Here is a 15275-nt window from a genome sequence, read left to right as displayed (position 1 = left end):
GAGACATCCCTTTCTGGTGATGTAGGCTGATGCACAACCCACAAACACAGAGAGGAAAGTGTTCTTGTCCAAAGACCCTGGGACAAATCTCTGCTCTTACAAAGCTTGCTGGCAGTATCTTCTTTGCCCGCAAAGAGTGGATGGGACCAGGCTAGCTTTCAGGGGTTTGTTATCAATGAAGGAAAAAGCATATACCTCACTGAAATGTGATGGTCTGACCTGCCATGGGCCTGAAGGACTTCAGAGCAGTGTATTGGGAAAGCACTTTGTTTAAACTGTGCACCTGCTCCATGGAGCAGCACTCTTATCATGAATTTATCTGGTGTTAGTGCTGTTTTGGGACCTGCCTGGGCCTGCAGCAGGAGTTCTGCGTAGAGGCTAAGGCTGCATGTCTGCAGGGGATCTGGCTGGGAGCGGGGCCCTTGCTGTGCTTTGTCCTCAACTCCCCTTCTGCAGACAAGGGAAGCCTGGCAAAATGCCCCTGTTTGGTCTGGGTACAACTGCTGCTCCTAGACTAGGAGAAAAGACCCTTTTACCGCATCAAGCTAGTTGGTAGTAATAGCACAAAGACAGTGATAGGGCATGTTGGCTGGTGAAACTGTGCAAATCTAATTGTGCAGTTTGTGTTTTCCCATCTGAGTGGGATGAGAAGTGAGGCTGACTAGTAAAGCTGCTGCCCTTCAGGAGCAGCAGTGTTGGGGCTGTCACATCTGTCCAGGCTTTCTGTGTCTGCACATGTGGATGCCTGAGATGATATGTGCACTTTGAGTCCAACTTTCCCAGAAGGCTTTGGGCATTTTGTACATGTGCTGCACAGCTGATCTGTGCAAGGATCATGTCTGGAATTCCCAGATGCCTGATAGTCTGGCTGGGACTATTCAATGTCTGAAAATCCTCAGCCAGCCTTCAATCCTTCTAATTGCCCCTGGAGAAAAGTGTGGAGAAATCAGACATGGTGTTCTACATAGTGCGAATTAAAAGTCACGGGCGTTATCAAAAGGGAAGCCACTCCAAATTTGAACGTATCAGCAGGGTATGTTCCTCTCCTCCTTGCCTCCAGGAACTTGAGCGTCTAAACCAGGTACTGGAAGCAGAAAAGCACCAGTTTGAAGAGGTGGTACGGGAGCTGCGGCTGGAACAGGAACAAATCAGACGGTAAGGGAGGAAACTGGGCAGGACAGGAAAAGGACAGGAACTCCCACACTGAATGGTGGTGTGGTTGTGAACCAAAAAAGTGGGTAAAACATGCATGTTTTGTGTATGCAGGAAGGGGATAAATGCAATACTGGCCAAAACAGAAGTGGCCGAGACCTGTTTATTTGCATTTGAGATCAGTTGTGTGGCCAATAAAATACAGCTTAGTTCCATTTTGTGTTTAAGACTCCAGCAATCTCTTTTTCAAGGGGACTGGGACATGAGCAAACCCCAGAATAGTCAAGGTAGCATGACAACAGACAGGTGTTAAAGAAGGGTATTTCAGGGGGGCAGCTTCCTTACTCCTCTGACCAGCCAGGTGGGCTCCAGACATCTGAATATGGTTTTCTGCAATTGCTTGGGAATCAGCTGAATGACACTGGGTGGATGTGAAAGTTGCCTCACTGAGAATCATTTTCTCTTTTTAAGAGTTTTACTATCCAAAATACAAACAACAAATATATATAGAAGGGGAAAGATCCAAATGTTTTGCCCTAAATGTTGAAAGGGCATGTTTTGCTATTGCCCTTTTCTTTTTCCTTTTTTTCCCCTAAGTGACATCTCAGAAAAACTGGTGGGGTTTGCAAACTGCTTTTGTTCTGGTAGAAATATACCTGCTTACAGAAAACTACCCTGTCTGAGCTCTTCCAGTTGTAACCTTGGACCTGCTCTTGCTAGAGAAACACACTAACAGTTGGTTTTGATTTAATGGTCAGGAAGCACAGTTAAGTTCCTGGACACCTGTAGTGTGTTCAAGGCATAATGTTTTCTGGCACGCTCCTGCCTCAGATTTCTGACTCTTGTGGGCTGTCTGTACAAACCACTGCTAGCAGGTCCTGCGTTCAAAATCCACAGCCTGTGCAGTCTGAGTGCAGTTTGTGGGGCTACTGTTCCCCTCCAATAGCTATCACCATTTTTGCTTCTTTAGGGAGCTAGAGCTCACAGCCCACTCCCTTAAAGGAGTGGAGGAAGAAAAGAAAGCGTTGCGAAGCCTGTCACAGTCTTTACAGAAAACCCTGGAGGTGAGTGACCCCTTCTCTCCTCTGGTGACAGCATTTTGGGAAGAATCCTTGAGAAGTGAGCAGGGCTGAAAGCAATGCTGTCATATGGAATGAATCTCAAATCTGCTAGTGTCAGAGTTAAATTCTGTGCTGATTAATGGATTCATTCAGTAGCAGATATGAAGGGCAAAATACCCTTCAGAAAAGGGCTAGAGGTGTCAAGGAGTTCAGCAGAACTAAAGTCTTCTCAGCAGTGCCAGAGGATATGATGTGGGGTAATAACCATAAGCTGCAGCTTTCCATGCAGCTGGACTGCTGAAGCCTCAATCTCATCCTTAATGTTCTTATCAAATCCTGCAGGTTGGTCCAAAAATTTATTGCTGATGTTCCTCTGAAATCTCCTTGCCCACAGTTATGGGTATGAAAAAAGAACTGGAAAGTTTTGGAAGGGACATGCATGCTCTAGTTACACAATGTACTGAGCATTTCACAGGAAAACAGTACATGTCCTATTGCCCTGTAGTCAGAAGCACCACAGAGGGGATTCCTCTAGTCCATACATAAGACAAAGATGAGGAAAGACCTGAAGGGAAGAAGTGGAAAGGCAGGGAAGCTGCTTGCATAAGTGATGTACTAGGGAAGCACAAGCCTGCATTTTCTGAGCTGTGTCCTTACTAGCACATCACATCAAAAGAGCCTCCAAACTAATGCCCACTCACCTGCATAAGCAAAAGCTATGGTAGAAGTTTGCTCCCAGAGAGGCAGGTAGGGAGGGAAAACTAGATTTAGTTATTGTTGTTTTTAACCTGAGTGAGGAATATGGATTTAAGGATGGAAGGACTCTGCAGGGAGGAACTAGGCAGGAACAGGAGCAGAAATTTTAGACCTGGCTGGTACTCACAGTCTTTATTTGTCCTTCTTAAGGAACTCTCGGTAGAAAAGCAGCGAACACTGGAGATGCTGGAAGAGAATGAGAGCCAGCTCCCACCTCCAACCAGCCCCAGCAAAGCGCAAAGCCCCAGCTGGGGGCTGCATTGCAGCCTGCAACAGATTGAAGAGAAGATGCAGCAACTTCTGGAGGAGAAACTCCTGGCAGAGAAGAGGTGAAGTGAGGGCAGGGGCTCTTAGAGTGGTGCCAGGGACAGGGGCATGAAACAGGATGCCATACAGTGGGAAAGGGGTTGTGGGAAAAGAAGTTGTCCCTCCCTCTCTTGCAGATGAAAAGTAATCAGAAGGGGCAGGGCTAGATATTTCCAGTCTTAGAACTAGGATCACTTCAAAACTTTTCACCCATTTACCTGAGACCAGCACAGATGAGATCCTTTATAGTTTTCATTCATGGGTGTGATAAAGGGAAGAGGCCGATGTTACCCTGGTCTGGCTCTGTTGTGACAAATGACATGGCCATCTTGTTTTTTTGGCTGCCAACACAGAACAAGTCTGGAGGCCTATCTGATTCCCATGTCAGTAGTTCAGGTTACGAACACTTCATAGAAGGTGGGCAGAGTGAGGCAAGGCAGCTGAACCTGCTGGCACTTGGGCCTGCTCCTTTCACATCAGGGCTGAGGCACAGGAAACCATCTGGTGCTCCTGGACTTGTCCACAGGAAGTGTTTGGTGCTCATGGACCTGTTCTGGGGGTTGAGAATATCCCTTTCTAGAACTGTCCACCTGGCTCTTTCTCCAGCAATGCCTGCATAACTGATGTGAAACACAGATGACACTGAGGAAACTGTCCCTTTAGTCACTCTTTGCTGAGGCCAGCCAGGTAGTTAAGCACAGTCCATGAAGTTATTGAGCCCCTTCTTTCCTGTGAGTTGCGCTGGGCTGGGAATGGTGATCTTCCTTTGCTGTGCTCTAGGATGAAGGAGAATGAGGAGCGGTCCAGAGCCCTGGAGCAGGAGCGGGAGTTTTATTCTTCCCAGTCACAAGCACTGCAGAACTCGCTCTCAGAGCTGACTGCAGAAAAGCAGCAGACAGAGAGAGACCTCAAGGTATCACCCACATATGTCACAAATCACTTTCTATAGGCCCTGACTTCTCTCCCTTTCCCTTTCAGTTCATCCTCTATCAAGTGGGATAGACTTTTTAATTTTTTTTCATCCTGTGGTCACTGATCTTCTGCTACAGTTCATATCATGGTAACACATGAGGTTACCATGTCACACCTATGTTGCACTATTTATTTTCTCATTCTAATGGCTGATTAACTTGTTCAGTAAGATTCTTTCCATTTGTTACTGTGAAAGCATCATCTCAAGATGGGGAAAAAAAGTGAAAGAGAAGAGGTAGATGCAATCAAGAATACAGATTATTTCAGAGAAACATTAATATGGAAATTACAGAACGGGGCAGAAATCTTCTCTATCTTACTTATGTTCAGTGACTCAATCTGAACATCTCAGTTTGGGTATCTGTAGATGAGAACTTCTGTGTAACCTTGGATTCAAAAGCAGAAGAACATAGGCAGGGTGCCAGCCCTTTCTTTCATTATCCCAATAATGGAAAATACCTTAATCTATGCAAAGGTAATTTGACATAGTCATGCTATTTTATTTTAATCCAAACAAGGTAAAGTTATGCTTATTATTGGCGGTTTGATGCTCAATGTATTTTTTTTTTTTTTTTGGTCCAAACAACTGCAACTCATTTTTTTTGCTGCACCTCCAAGATTTTCTTATGCTGTAACCTTCCAGTTGGCCTAACTAAAGTTAAGGTAACCTAAGCTATACTAGTTACTCATAAAGGGTAAGCTACCACTCATATTACTGTTTATATCTAATTGCTATTGTATACTGTTTCCTAAACTATCTGATTCTAAGTACTGTGCAACCCTATGTGGAAATTCACTGCCTTTTATCTCATCTGCTTCAGCAAGAAAGAGGTCTTCCTATTCTTGCTCAGCTTCAAATACTTGCATAAGTACAAATTCATGTGTTGAAATACCATCTCTGATTCCACATGGTTCATACAATGAGGGGCAGTAATGAAACTGGAAGTTGGAGTAAAGGAGAATTACTAAAACAAGTCAATCAAGTTTAGATTCTGTCTGAAAACGTGAGGAACAACTTTCGTGTTTTCATATGTTGTTTCTGTTGTTTTTCTTTATTATTGTCTTTCCATCTTATCTACTTTGTTAGGTCCCTTAAAGACTTTGTGAATCAGCAAGACGCTTATGTTACGCAAGTTGTTTTTCAGGAATACTTATTTTCTTTCTCTTCCTCAGGCTGAGGTGAAAGTGCGCATGGATCTGGAGAAGAGACTGAGGGAAGCTGAGGAGGCACTGCAGAGCTTGGAGCAAGGCTTAAATTCTCTGGATCGCAACCAGGAGAAAGAGGAGAAAATGAAAGCAGATGTCAGTAACTTGAGAAGTAAGTCAGTCATCCATCTTCTCTATTGATGAACGAGTCCTGTGAGAGGAACCATTTCTACTCATCTTCCCAGATACAAAAAGGAGTTTCTAAACTAGCAAGGCTGCACCTAGTGCGCTCCCCAACACTTTGTACCTCTACCACACCTTCCCTTTGAGGAGTCCAAATGCGCCATATAGACACTTGGTGTTTTGCACTCCTTTGAGAAAGGTCATTATTATTCCAGCCTTGCCTGTTTGATGGAAAACAAAACTAGAGGCACAGGTGAGTAAATGGTTTCCAAAAGTTCAAACAGGAAAACTGTGGCAGAGCTGTGAAGACTGAATAGATCTGAGTTGTGAGAATCCTTTGATTCTCCTCAAGACAATCTTTTTTTTCTCAGCCTTCATTACTGAAACATCAGTGGTTAAAGGAGCACTGTGGTTGCTGTAGCAACATGTTGGTAGGTGACTGAGCAGGTGAAGCTTGGACTCTGACTCAGAGCTGAATCACTGCATTGGCCTAGCATTGCCATGGTGAGAGAACTGCAGTCTGCAGGTGAGATCTGAACCCAAGGTTTCACATGGCTTATTGCTGACATTCTGCCTTTTTTTCTTCTTTCTTTCTTTTTTTTTTAAGATGGGGCATTACTCTAGAATCTGGCTTGAGTCAGGTTTTGAAACTGATATTTGCAGCTTTAGATGAAATTTTGCTCTTTTGCTATCTTCAAGTACAGTGTAGGTGGAAGCTGTTAGAGAGATGCTGTATCTATATGGTTAGGGCTTCATTTCAGTGAAAGGTGGATGTCTTTGGCCATTATAGAAAAACTAATGTCCTGTGGGATTCTGAAGCACTAATTGATATACACACACACACACACACACACACACATATACATATATATATTTACTCATGCACAGACACACACATGCATAAAATAATCATTATTCAGTAGTTTCTACATCAGATTCTTAAACTGCAGCCAAGGGCATAATTCTGAACTTCATCACACCAGCTCAGAGCCAGGCTAAGGAAACAGAGTTAAAATGGACTCATTGAGCTCAGTGCTCTGCCAGAGCTGAGCTACCCACACAGAAGTAGAGCAGGTAACTTCTGGCACTGAATATCTCCCGACACTTGTTTCTGGTCATAGATTTTAGGGGATGTTTTCTTGTAAAGATTAAAAATGTGCTGATGAGCAGAACATTGGAGAAAGTGAGAGATGTTTAACATCAGCCCCAGCACAGATAGCATCTTCCACACAGCTCAGCCCTTCCAAGTGATTGCTGCAGCTCTATCCTGTGCTTTCACAGCAGAGCTGAGGTGCAGTCCTATGTGAGCCGTTTAAACAGCAAGGGACCAGGTGCAAGAAGGGATCTAGGAGGAAAGCAAAACCGGAAAGGCAGATGTTGGTTAGACCATAGGAGGGAAGTGGGCCAGGGACAGAAAAAGGAGCTTGTGTGGCAGGTTGAGGCAGAATATCATTATCAGAGTTTGGACATGGGGCTTTGAATGGGGCATGTTATTTGTGTATGTGCTATGGGTATGAAGAAATCCCTGGCCATGTATGGCCTGGATGCTCTCGCCCATGCCAGTGCAGCTAACCTTGCCATAGGTCTAGACTTGATTGACTTCAGAGTTCCTTGAAAGAGAGCAACAATAAGAAGGCTTCAGAGTACTTGTTTTTTAGAGAGCTGAAGAGAAGGCTTATTCTAATATCAGAGGAGAGTAACTTGGCTTTGTCTATTGAATCAGTTATGGGAATGGCTGAGGGGGAATGGGTGACTGCCATTCTTCGCATAATTTGAGTATGCGTCCATGTGTTGGGAACTGGAGGCTTCTATGATTATGAACTTGATCATCTTGGTGATATTCTGGAGCTTTGTGGGTTGCTGTTTGTGAAGAAGTTGTAGGGAAGTATCAAATGTCATTTCCTGGCTCAGCCTATCAGCAAGCGCAACCTCTGGTGACCGGTTCATTGCTTGAAGCGTCTCTCCTGTTACCACTCAGTGTTGTCCTCTCCTCAGGGTTCTTTGAAGAGTGCATCCGCAATGCTGAGCTGGAGGCCAAGATGCCCGTGATCATGAAGAACTCCGTGTACATCCATAAGGCCGCCACTCGACGCATAAAGAGCTGCCGCCTCCACCGCCGGAGAGCTAGTGCTTCATGGAATGACTGTAGGTGTTGGGCAGCTTCTTCCTTTATATCCAGCAGGAGCAGAGATGTGCAGATGGGGCTGAAAGAGCAGTAAGGTCTGAAAATGGTTTACATTTTTATTCCTTAGCAGTACCACAGAGCTACAGAAAGAAAAGCTTGTTGCTTCTCTGTCCAGAGAGCAGGCACTGAGTGCATACTAGTTGCTCTCTCTTCACGTATGCAGAAAGGTATGCATTAACTGCTGTGATGCCATTGGGCCCCAGCATAAACATGCTAAAAGTTGATTTCATCTTACTGCTTAATCATAGAATCATAGACTGATTTTGGTTGGAAGGATCATCTGGACATTATGTAGTCCAATGCAATGCTCAAAGCAGGCAGACTTCAAGGTTAGATCAGGTTCTACAAGAAACCTTACCTCAGAACTGTAAAGAGGAAAGATGTGTTTCCATGCTGTCAGCCTTCTCCTCCTCTGAAAAGAATGATGTGAAGCTGTTTGAGAGCAACAGTTAGCTTGTCCCTTGCCAAGCCCTTGTGATGACTGCATGGCTCAGGTGCTCTAAAACTTTGTATTGATTTGGAGTATGTGTCCTTTCTTCAGAGCATTGACCTTTCTGTGCTGCTCTCGTTTCAGTGAAGCAGTCCCAGTCCTTCATCTTTTCCCAGGCAGAAGCTGATAGCATTCAGGAGCTGAAGGAAGCAGCCAAAAGACTGAGCCGGGACCAGCACTTCCGGGAAACTCTCTATCAAATCATGAGGTCACAAAAAGATTCTGCCTCAGGGGATGACAAGTGACAACTGTTGGGAGGGAGCTTCTGATCTCAACTTGCCATTCAGCTCTGCAAACGTTAAGTCAATTGGCACTAGGGTCAGAAAGGAGATTTGCCATTTGGTGAGGAAATAGGGGGAAAGTTTTGTGTGTAGGCAATTCCCTCAGTAGACAGTGACTTTGCTTTAGTTTGAATGCTCCCTGTAGCCTGGCAGCCCTGCTCTGCCATTCACTCCAGATCACACCCATTTGCTTCAGCTGCTTATGTTAGGCTATGTTTTGCCAAGATACCACAGTCGGTGTTAAAGTGAACCACAGACCTTAGTGTAAAAAGTGCCTCTTCCTTTCTTTCCTGTCTAATTTGTCTGCCAAACACAAGTGCTTCTGAGAAACTTTATTAGCCTATGGTCCAGGTAGTGTAACCATCCCAATCATACGCAGCTTACCTGTTTTGCCTGATCCCCTCCAAGGAATGGCATGCTGCATAGCTCCAATTATCAGCACTTTGAAGGAGCATATTTCCTGAAGACTGCAGCAATCCCAGCCTCCCAAGCATAGGCAATGATGTCAAACACAGGACAGCCTCCTGATGCAAAGCGTTTCAAGCAAATGATAGCAGTGCAAGACGGAGACAACCTGATGATGCTGTGAATTTGGCCCAAAGAAGGATCATACGTAGAGAAGAGCTTTTAGGTAACTCAGCAGCTTTGATGCAAACTGGAGGGGGGTTGTGTTGTGCTGCCTGTGGCTTCTCACACCAGGGCAGCTGGTTGTGTCGCAGCCAGAGGAGGAGCAAAGTTGTGTGGGGAAGGCGTTACCTACAGACAGGATGGTGGAGCCTTTGATTCAGCTCTGATGGCTTCCTCATCTCCTCTGGAAAACCAGCTTTAGGACAGGTGGGTGAAGAGTGCCCAGCAGTGAAACCCACTGCTGCTTTGAGAATTAAACATTGTCCACAGCAAGCTGTGAGGCAGTACAGCTGTGGAGATGTGGGAAGCCACCTCTGTGTGTGCTGTGGTAAATAGCCCATATCCAAGGCTTTGTACTGCTCTCTACCAGTCCTCTTAATGGCAGCCTAGGCTATCTTGGTCAAACCTGGACCTCTGGCAAGTCAAGCCATAGTCAGGCTGGAATAGGAGAGGTGCTGTGCGCAGCTTATTCAGAGGGGGGCTCCTGGCTGGCCTCCGTCCATTTCCAAGTGCTCACCATGTGGTTACTGCAGGGGAGGATTTGCCCTGCTCATGGTTATCTTGTATGTTACAAAAGAGGAATCATTTTATTGTGCAAACCTTACAGCCTCTCCCACCTTCTTTAAGCAAGTAGCTGTCTATTAATTATCCATGCCATAGTAACAGCACTATTTAGTGCTTATAGATCACATGACAAGCATGCTCAGTAGAGTGACACCGTTATTCCTGAGACATAAATCGGGAAACAAAGGTATAAAAGATACAAAGGTGACAAAGTTAGCAGCAGAGGTACAAGTAGGGCTCAGAGGATCTTAAGTGAAGATTTACTGGGGCTTTGGGGGTGGGCTGCATGCCTCACTAGTACCCCTGGTTGTTGCATATACCCTCTGTGTCAAGTGACACTGGGGTGGCTGCTTAGCCACCCATGCAGACTGTGACTCTGTCCAGCCTCAGGCTTTGGCTTCTTGCCGCCTGTCTCTTCCTACCACTCCAGTGCTGTTTCTGGGGAGGAACTGGGGATGAGGCTGGGAAGGGAGCCCTGAGTTGCCAGCCAGGGAAGAGGTGGAGGAGTGTTCAGGGAGGGTACGCTGCCCAGAAGAGCATGCCGAGAGCCCCTGGCAGGTGCATGTGGCCAGAGGAAGAGCACTGAAGGCATGGCCTGTGCGTTACTGTTCGCTTCAATCAGTTACTGCCCGGTATCCTTCTGCCAGGCAACAGGATGTTGAAGGCTGACATTTTGTAATGACAAAGGATGCAGTAGGAAAAGGGAAATTTGCATCTGTCCTTAACACTCCTGATTCTTCTGTGTTTTTCACTCATGTTTGCCTGCTAGAATGCCACAAGCAAATTCTTGCTCCTACAGGGCTAAATAGCTATTAGAAAACCATCCAGAGCCTGTTTTCCCCTTTACACCTTTCTATCAACATTCTGGTTATTTTCCAGTTACAAGATCTTTATTATGTAATGCTGGAAGGGACAGCCAGGGAACACATCTGTAATTCAGGCAGTTAAGAAAATCGCCTTGTGACTTGTGTATGCAGCACCTTTGATCTGTTACCATCAAATGTCACAATATCAGATTTATAGAGGTATTGTACTCAGGAGACAGCCATATCGGCTCTTCCTTTACTGTGCATATTAATAGCAATAAATAAATAAAAGTTACACTAACACTAGAGTGAATTCCTGTGTTTTTGATACACTGTTCCTGAACTGATATTGAATTGCCCCTGCAGGAGTCAAGAGAAATTGTTGTGACAAACTCATTTACTGCGTGTACACTTGTTCGGCTTCACTGGGTGGTGGTTGTGTTACATGCTGAACATCACCTCTGAAAGGACTGTATGTAAAATGCTTTCACCCTTGCCGCCCACTTCCACTCACTTTATTTACTACACCAAGTCTATTTCCACCTTTAAAATGTCTGTAATGGTAAAGACAGGATGTATCAAATGTAAAGAAATCATCTGTCCTTTGCTTACCTGGAGCCAGTGAGCTATCCCCAAGCCATGCCCTAAGCTGTATGTGGCAGTGTGCCAGCCACCAGTCCTTCCTTACTGCAGATATGGGTCCTGCAAAGGGATCTACTGGCCCAGACCCCGTCAGCTCCCCGGCAGAATCAGCACAGAGCTGGGCCTATGCACTGTAGCATCTTCATTGTGTGGCGCTCTCCTTATTCTGTTCAAAAAGACAGGGAAGTATTGATTTCGATGTTACATTGATTTGTGTGTTTTTAATACCATACAGTAACAGGAAGACGGCTGAATGAGCAACCCACRTCTGCTCAAATGTGCTCCATTTGTAATTCTGGGCCAGATCGTTTTCTTCTACTGGGAATACTTGGGAGGGAATGAGAACTCCCTGTCTTGAGGAGAATTGCCTAAATTGTTCCCTTATGTCCAAGGATAGCAGATGATATGGGATTGTTTACACTTCTAAGAGATTTTTCCTTAGAAACTGCAGAAGAGCTAGATGGGCTCTGAAAAGCCTGTGGCCCTTCTTCCATTATCTGCACTTTCTGGCTGTCAGCTAGGAGCTTTTCGGCTCTCTGGAGACTTTCCCAGTTGTCCTCTTCAGAGATGCCTTAAAACGTTTCATTTGCAAATGCTGCCAAATGTGGAGCCCACTGATTCTCTTCTGTTTCTTGCTGGCTTTTCCACAGTGTGAACAGTGGCTCCCCCTAAGGTTTATTTCAAGGGTTAATTTTGGTCTCAGCATAAGATGTGTAAAGTCTCTGGACTGTTTCTCTCCATGGTGTAGAAGAGTGGTTCCTGCTCCATGGATGGGGTTTGGCAGCTCTGGTGCTGACTCCCCCAAGGCTTTGCTATTGCATGGAAGTAAATGACAGAGAAAAGCAAGCAGCACCATCCCAGCTGCTGCTTCTAAAGCAGAGAAAGTGAAGAAATGGAAACTGCCCTCAGGGTCAGAAGTCAGTAATAAAGGATAAATTGCTGGTGTGCGTTATGTGTTGCTGTGCATGACACAACACAGGCTGGTAGCAACTTTCAGCTCCAGAGCACAGCTTTTTTTAGCTCAAGATGGTAGGCGATCAGGCTTTCAGCTTAGGAAGTTAGTGTGTCAATCTTCAGTGTTAGATAAGATGATAGTTTTTCACAGAAACAGTCTGTTTTAAATGCTTTTTCATGCAGTTGCTTCCTGTGGTTACTGGAGGGACAGACAATGGCTCATGTTGTTTTCAGCAGGGAGAAGTTTGTTCTCAGGAAGATGGCTGCGCTCTGAAAGTTTTGTCCAAGGCTTAGCTTCAGGCAGGTACTACAGCTTACATGCCCTTTTCTGCCAGTGTGACAGCTAATGATGCTATTATTTTTAGCACCTTCTAGCTGATATTCTTGACACAAAGATAATTCTGCAATGTTGCACCTAGTCCACACAAGACTTGTTATCCATCTAGTGTCCACAAGTGTGGCTATGAACAGGAGAAATGACTGAGCTAGAGGAATCGGCTGTAATCAGTCACTCGAGAGCAGTGATGCTGGGTCAAGCCTGGAGGTGTGACAGGCACCAAGAGCTGGGCCAGGCAAGACTGTAAGTTTGGCAACCACATGGGATATTTCCATGCAGTATTCTGCCAACTACCAACCGTTTGTGGTTCAAGGCTTTCCTGGCTAGATGTTTGTTGAACAGCCTGCGGTGTCTTTCTGCCCACTGAGGTAACATCTCTTCTGCATTAAGTAACTCATTTACTTCTGACTTTAGGCTTAACTCCAAAGACAAAACGGGGGAAGGCCCAGCTGAGGGTTCAGTCAAGTCTATGAATCCTGTCTGCTCTTTTTGCCTTCGGTAGGAACTACGAGACTTAGCAGTAGCGCTGGAACTGACATTTCTTTTTCGGTAATGGCATTTCTGGCACTTCAGAGGGAGAAAAAATATGAAGGCCATTTTGTGGGAGTAGCAAAGGTACCTTTTGCTAGGTCAGAGGTGTTGCAATAAATAGCACATCAGTATCGAGTGTGTTCTGCTGTATTACAAAAAGTGCGAAGTTTGAAATGCCTAAAATAAGTAAACTCTGCTTGCCTTGAGTTCTTCCTAACTGCATCCCTGCCTCAAATCTCTCCATGGAAAACACCCAAGAGCAGAGGAGCAGGCCCTTTTCTAGATCTGTTGCTGCTGTTTCTACGCTATTAATCCTGTGGGTCAGGAGAAAGCTCCTGTTTTCTCCGTACATCAGCTGCTACCTCCAGGAGATGCCAGCCCCTGCTCTTCTGGCATGAGGAAAACAGGTTCTCTTCTTTGTTTTGTTTTAAGCTCTGCAAAACAGGAATAAATAGTTTTAACATCTCCACTTTAACAAGGGGGCTTGAAAACAAACTATTTATGGTGGATTTGAGAAAATTGCCTCACTGCAAAGGGATTAGGCCCAGTGCAAAAAAGGGTATTTGGCTCTGTAAACCTTCATGTAAGTGCAGCTGGGAGGCTTGTGTTAAAGTCACTGCTGAAAGCATGCAGTCATGAGCAGGCCAAGGACAGCATTAACGTGGCAGCAGAGACATCAGGTTGTGCTGGAACATGTACAGCAAAGCTCTGTCTTCGACAAGGTTCACGAGTACTTGAGGGCACTGCGTGACTGAGGTAGGTTGCACTGTTAGCTAGATGCACTGATCTCAGCAGCATGTGTGGCAGTGAGGGCAATTAAAACCACATGGCAAGAAGGCGGGAATGCTGTGGCTCTTGTAGCAAGATACAGGAACAGGCTTATTGCAAAGGTTACCTGAGAGAAGAGACKGTAACTCTCTCGGGAAAAGCTGATGCTTTCATTTCTCCTTTCCTTTCTTGATTCCACTAGAGGTGCAAACCTCCTGCTCACTGCAAGCAGGGAGGAGGCAAGGAGGAGGCTTCACCAGGAACAGGATTGAAAGGTAGAAGTGTGACAGAAGTGCCTACAAGCACTCTTGAGAGTGGATTAGTGTATTTGTAAAGACACCTGGGCTATGGCATGTGTACCTCAGCAAGCAAAAGACAGCTGTCCTATTTCTCAGCTAGTGTGCTTTCAGTGAACAGGGAGATAAAACCTGCCTGTTCAGGTCTCATGGTCCAGTCCCGGGTGCCCTGAGAAAAGGGACTGAAGCCAAGCTCCCCTTTCCCTCTTTTACTGCTCCTGGGCAATACCTCATGGAGAAAACACAACTGAGCTTGCACTAGTAGGGCCTGGCTGGGTGTTGTGGGGATGTGGCTTCCTGATGTTCTCCCTTGGAGGTAGCTGTGCTTCTGCAGTGGCTGCTCAGGGAGGTGGAAGTGAGCCTTTTGGTGCTGGAAAGGCTGTTGGGTGCCTATATAATGACTTTTAGAGGCTGGAAACCCCTGCAGCTCTCAATGGATTTCAGTCTTCTGGAATTCCTCTGTCCTGGGGCAGCAGCACTCTAGATCCCTCTCTGATCAAGTGCACAGTAGTTCAGACTTGCTTTGACCCAGGAAGGGATGAGGGGAATAGCAACAAAGCCAGGGGCTCGATTTCCCTCCTGCCTCTCTCTCCTCTCCTGTTGCTGGCATTGGAGCGCTCTCCGACACCGGCACACTTGCACAGTGCTCTTGCCTCTGGCACAGGCTCTTCAAATCCTGGCCCTCCCCATACCAGTGAGATGGACCAGCTTCTCTGGCCAATCTGAGGCCTCGGTGCTTGCAGGCAAAAAGCAATGAAAATTGTCCTCATGTTCCTGCTCTCTCCTCTGCTTCTGCTCTTGAATTTCTCTCTTGTCATCTTTCCTCCCCACGCACATGTACAGAGCAGGTGCAGTTTAACATGGACTAAGACAACATAGATTAAGAAAAACAACGTAGGCTCCCTGTGCAAGCAGAGCTGGCTTTGTTCCCTGTGTAGGGGTGACATGGGCTCCAAATTGAGGATAGAAAATTCCCAGCCCTTTAAAGGTACCGTGGATGGGTAAAATAAGTATGCTCATCACATGTGCCAAACTTGGATGAGGAGGAGTAGCAGGATACACTGCATTCAGATTTTGAAGCCAAGCTGCAGTAAGTGAAAATGATTCTGTTTGGAGAAGGAGCCATTTCAGTCCATTGCTTTGACTGAAGCTGAAGGAGCTAGAAAAGAACATGTCCACTAAGCCCATGTTCTCATTTTAACTTGTGGTTGGCTCCTG

General features: G+C 45.7%; 1 protein-coding gene across 11 annotated transcripts in view; it reads left to right on the top strand.

Moving 5' to 3' along the window:
- Nucleotides 1-10830, top strand: part of PLEKHD1 (pleckstrin homology and coiled-coil domain containing D1) — a 31565-nt gene extending 20735 nt beyond the window's left edge. For 6 of the 11 annotated variants that reach the window (XM_026060973.1, XM_026060979.1, XM_026060972.1 and 3 more), the window contains 7 exons: nucleotides 1061-1155; nucleotides 2123-2216; nucleotides 3120-3298; nucleotides 4056-4188; nucleotides 5421-5565; nucleotides 7572-7721; nucleotides 8336-10830. In XM_026060973.1, coding sequence (XP_025916758.1) covers nucleotides 1061-1155; nucleotides 2123-2216; nucleotides 3120-3298; nucleotides 4056-4188; nucleotides 5421-5565; nucleotides 7572-7721; nucleotides 8336-8496 — 957 coding nt within the window. In that variant the 3' untranslated portion in view covers nucleotides 8497-10830. Of the gene's footprint in view, nucleotides 1-1060; nucleotides 1156-2122; nucleotides 2217-3119; nucleotides 3299-4055; nucleotides 4189-5420; nucleotides 5566-5947; nucleotides 7797-7828 lie in introns of those variants that run through there. The other 5 variants (XM_026060976.1, XR_003252689.1, XM_026060975.1 and 2 more) reach the window with 5 other exon arrangements.
- Nucleotides 10831-15275: the final 4445 nt, after the last annotated feature.

The sequence above is a fragment of the Apteryx rowi genome, unplaced genomic scaffold (assembly GCF_003343035.1).
Source record: "Apteryx rowi isolate R43461 unplaced genomic scaffold, aptRow1 scaffold_173, whole genome shotgun sequence".
Classification (NCBI taxonomy): domain Eukaryota; kingdom Metazoa; phylum Chordata; class Aves; order Apterygiformes; family Apterygidae; genus Apteryx; species Apteryx rowi.
The sequence above is the reverse complement of the archived record's forward strand: the minus strand, read 5'-3'. Positions and strand labels throughout refer to the sequence as shown.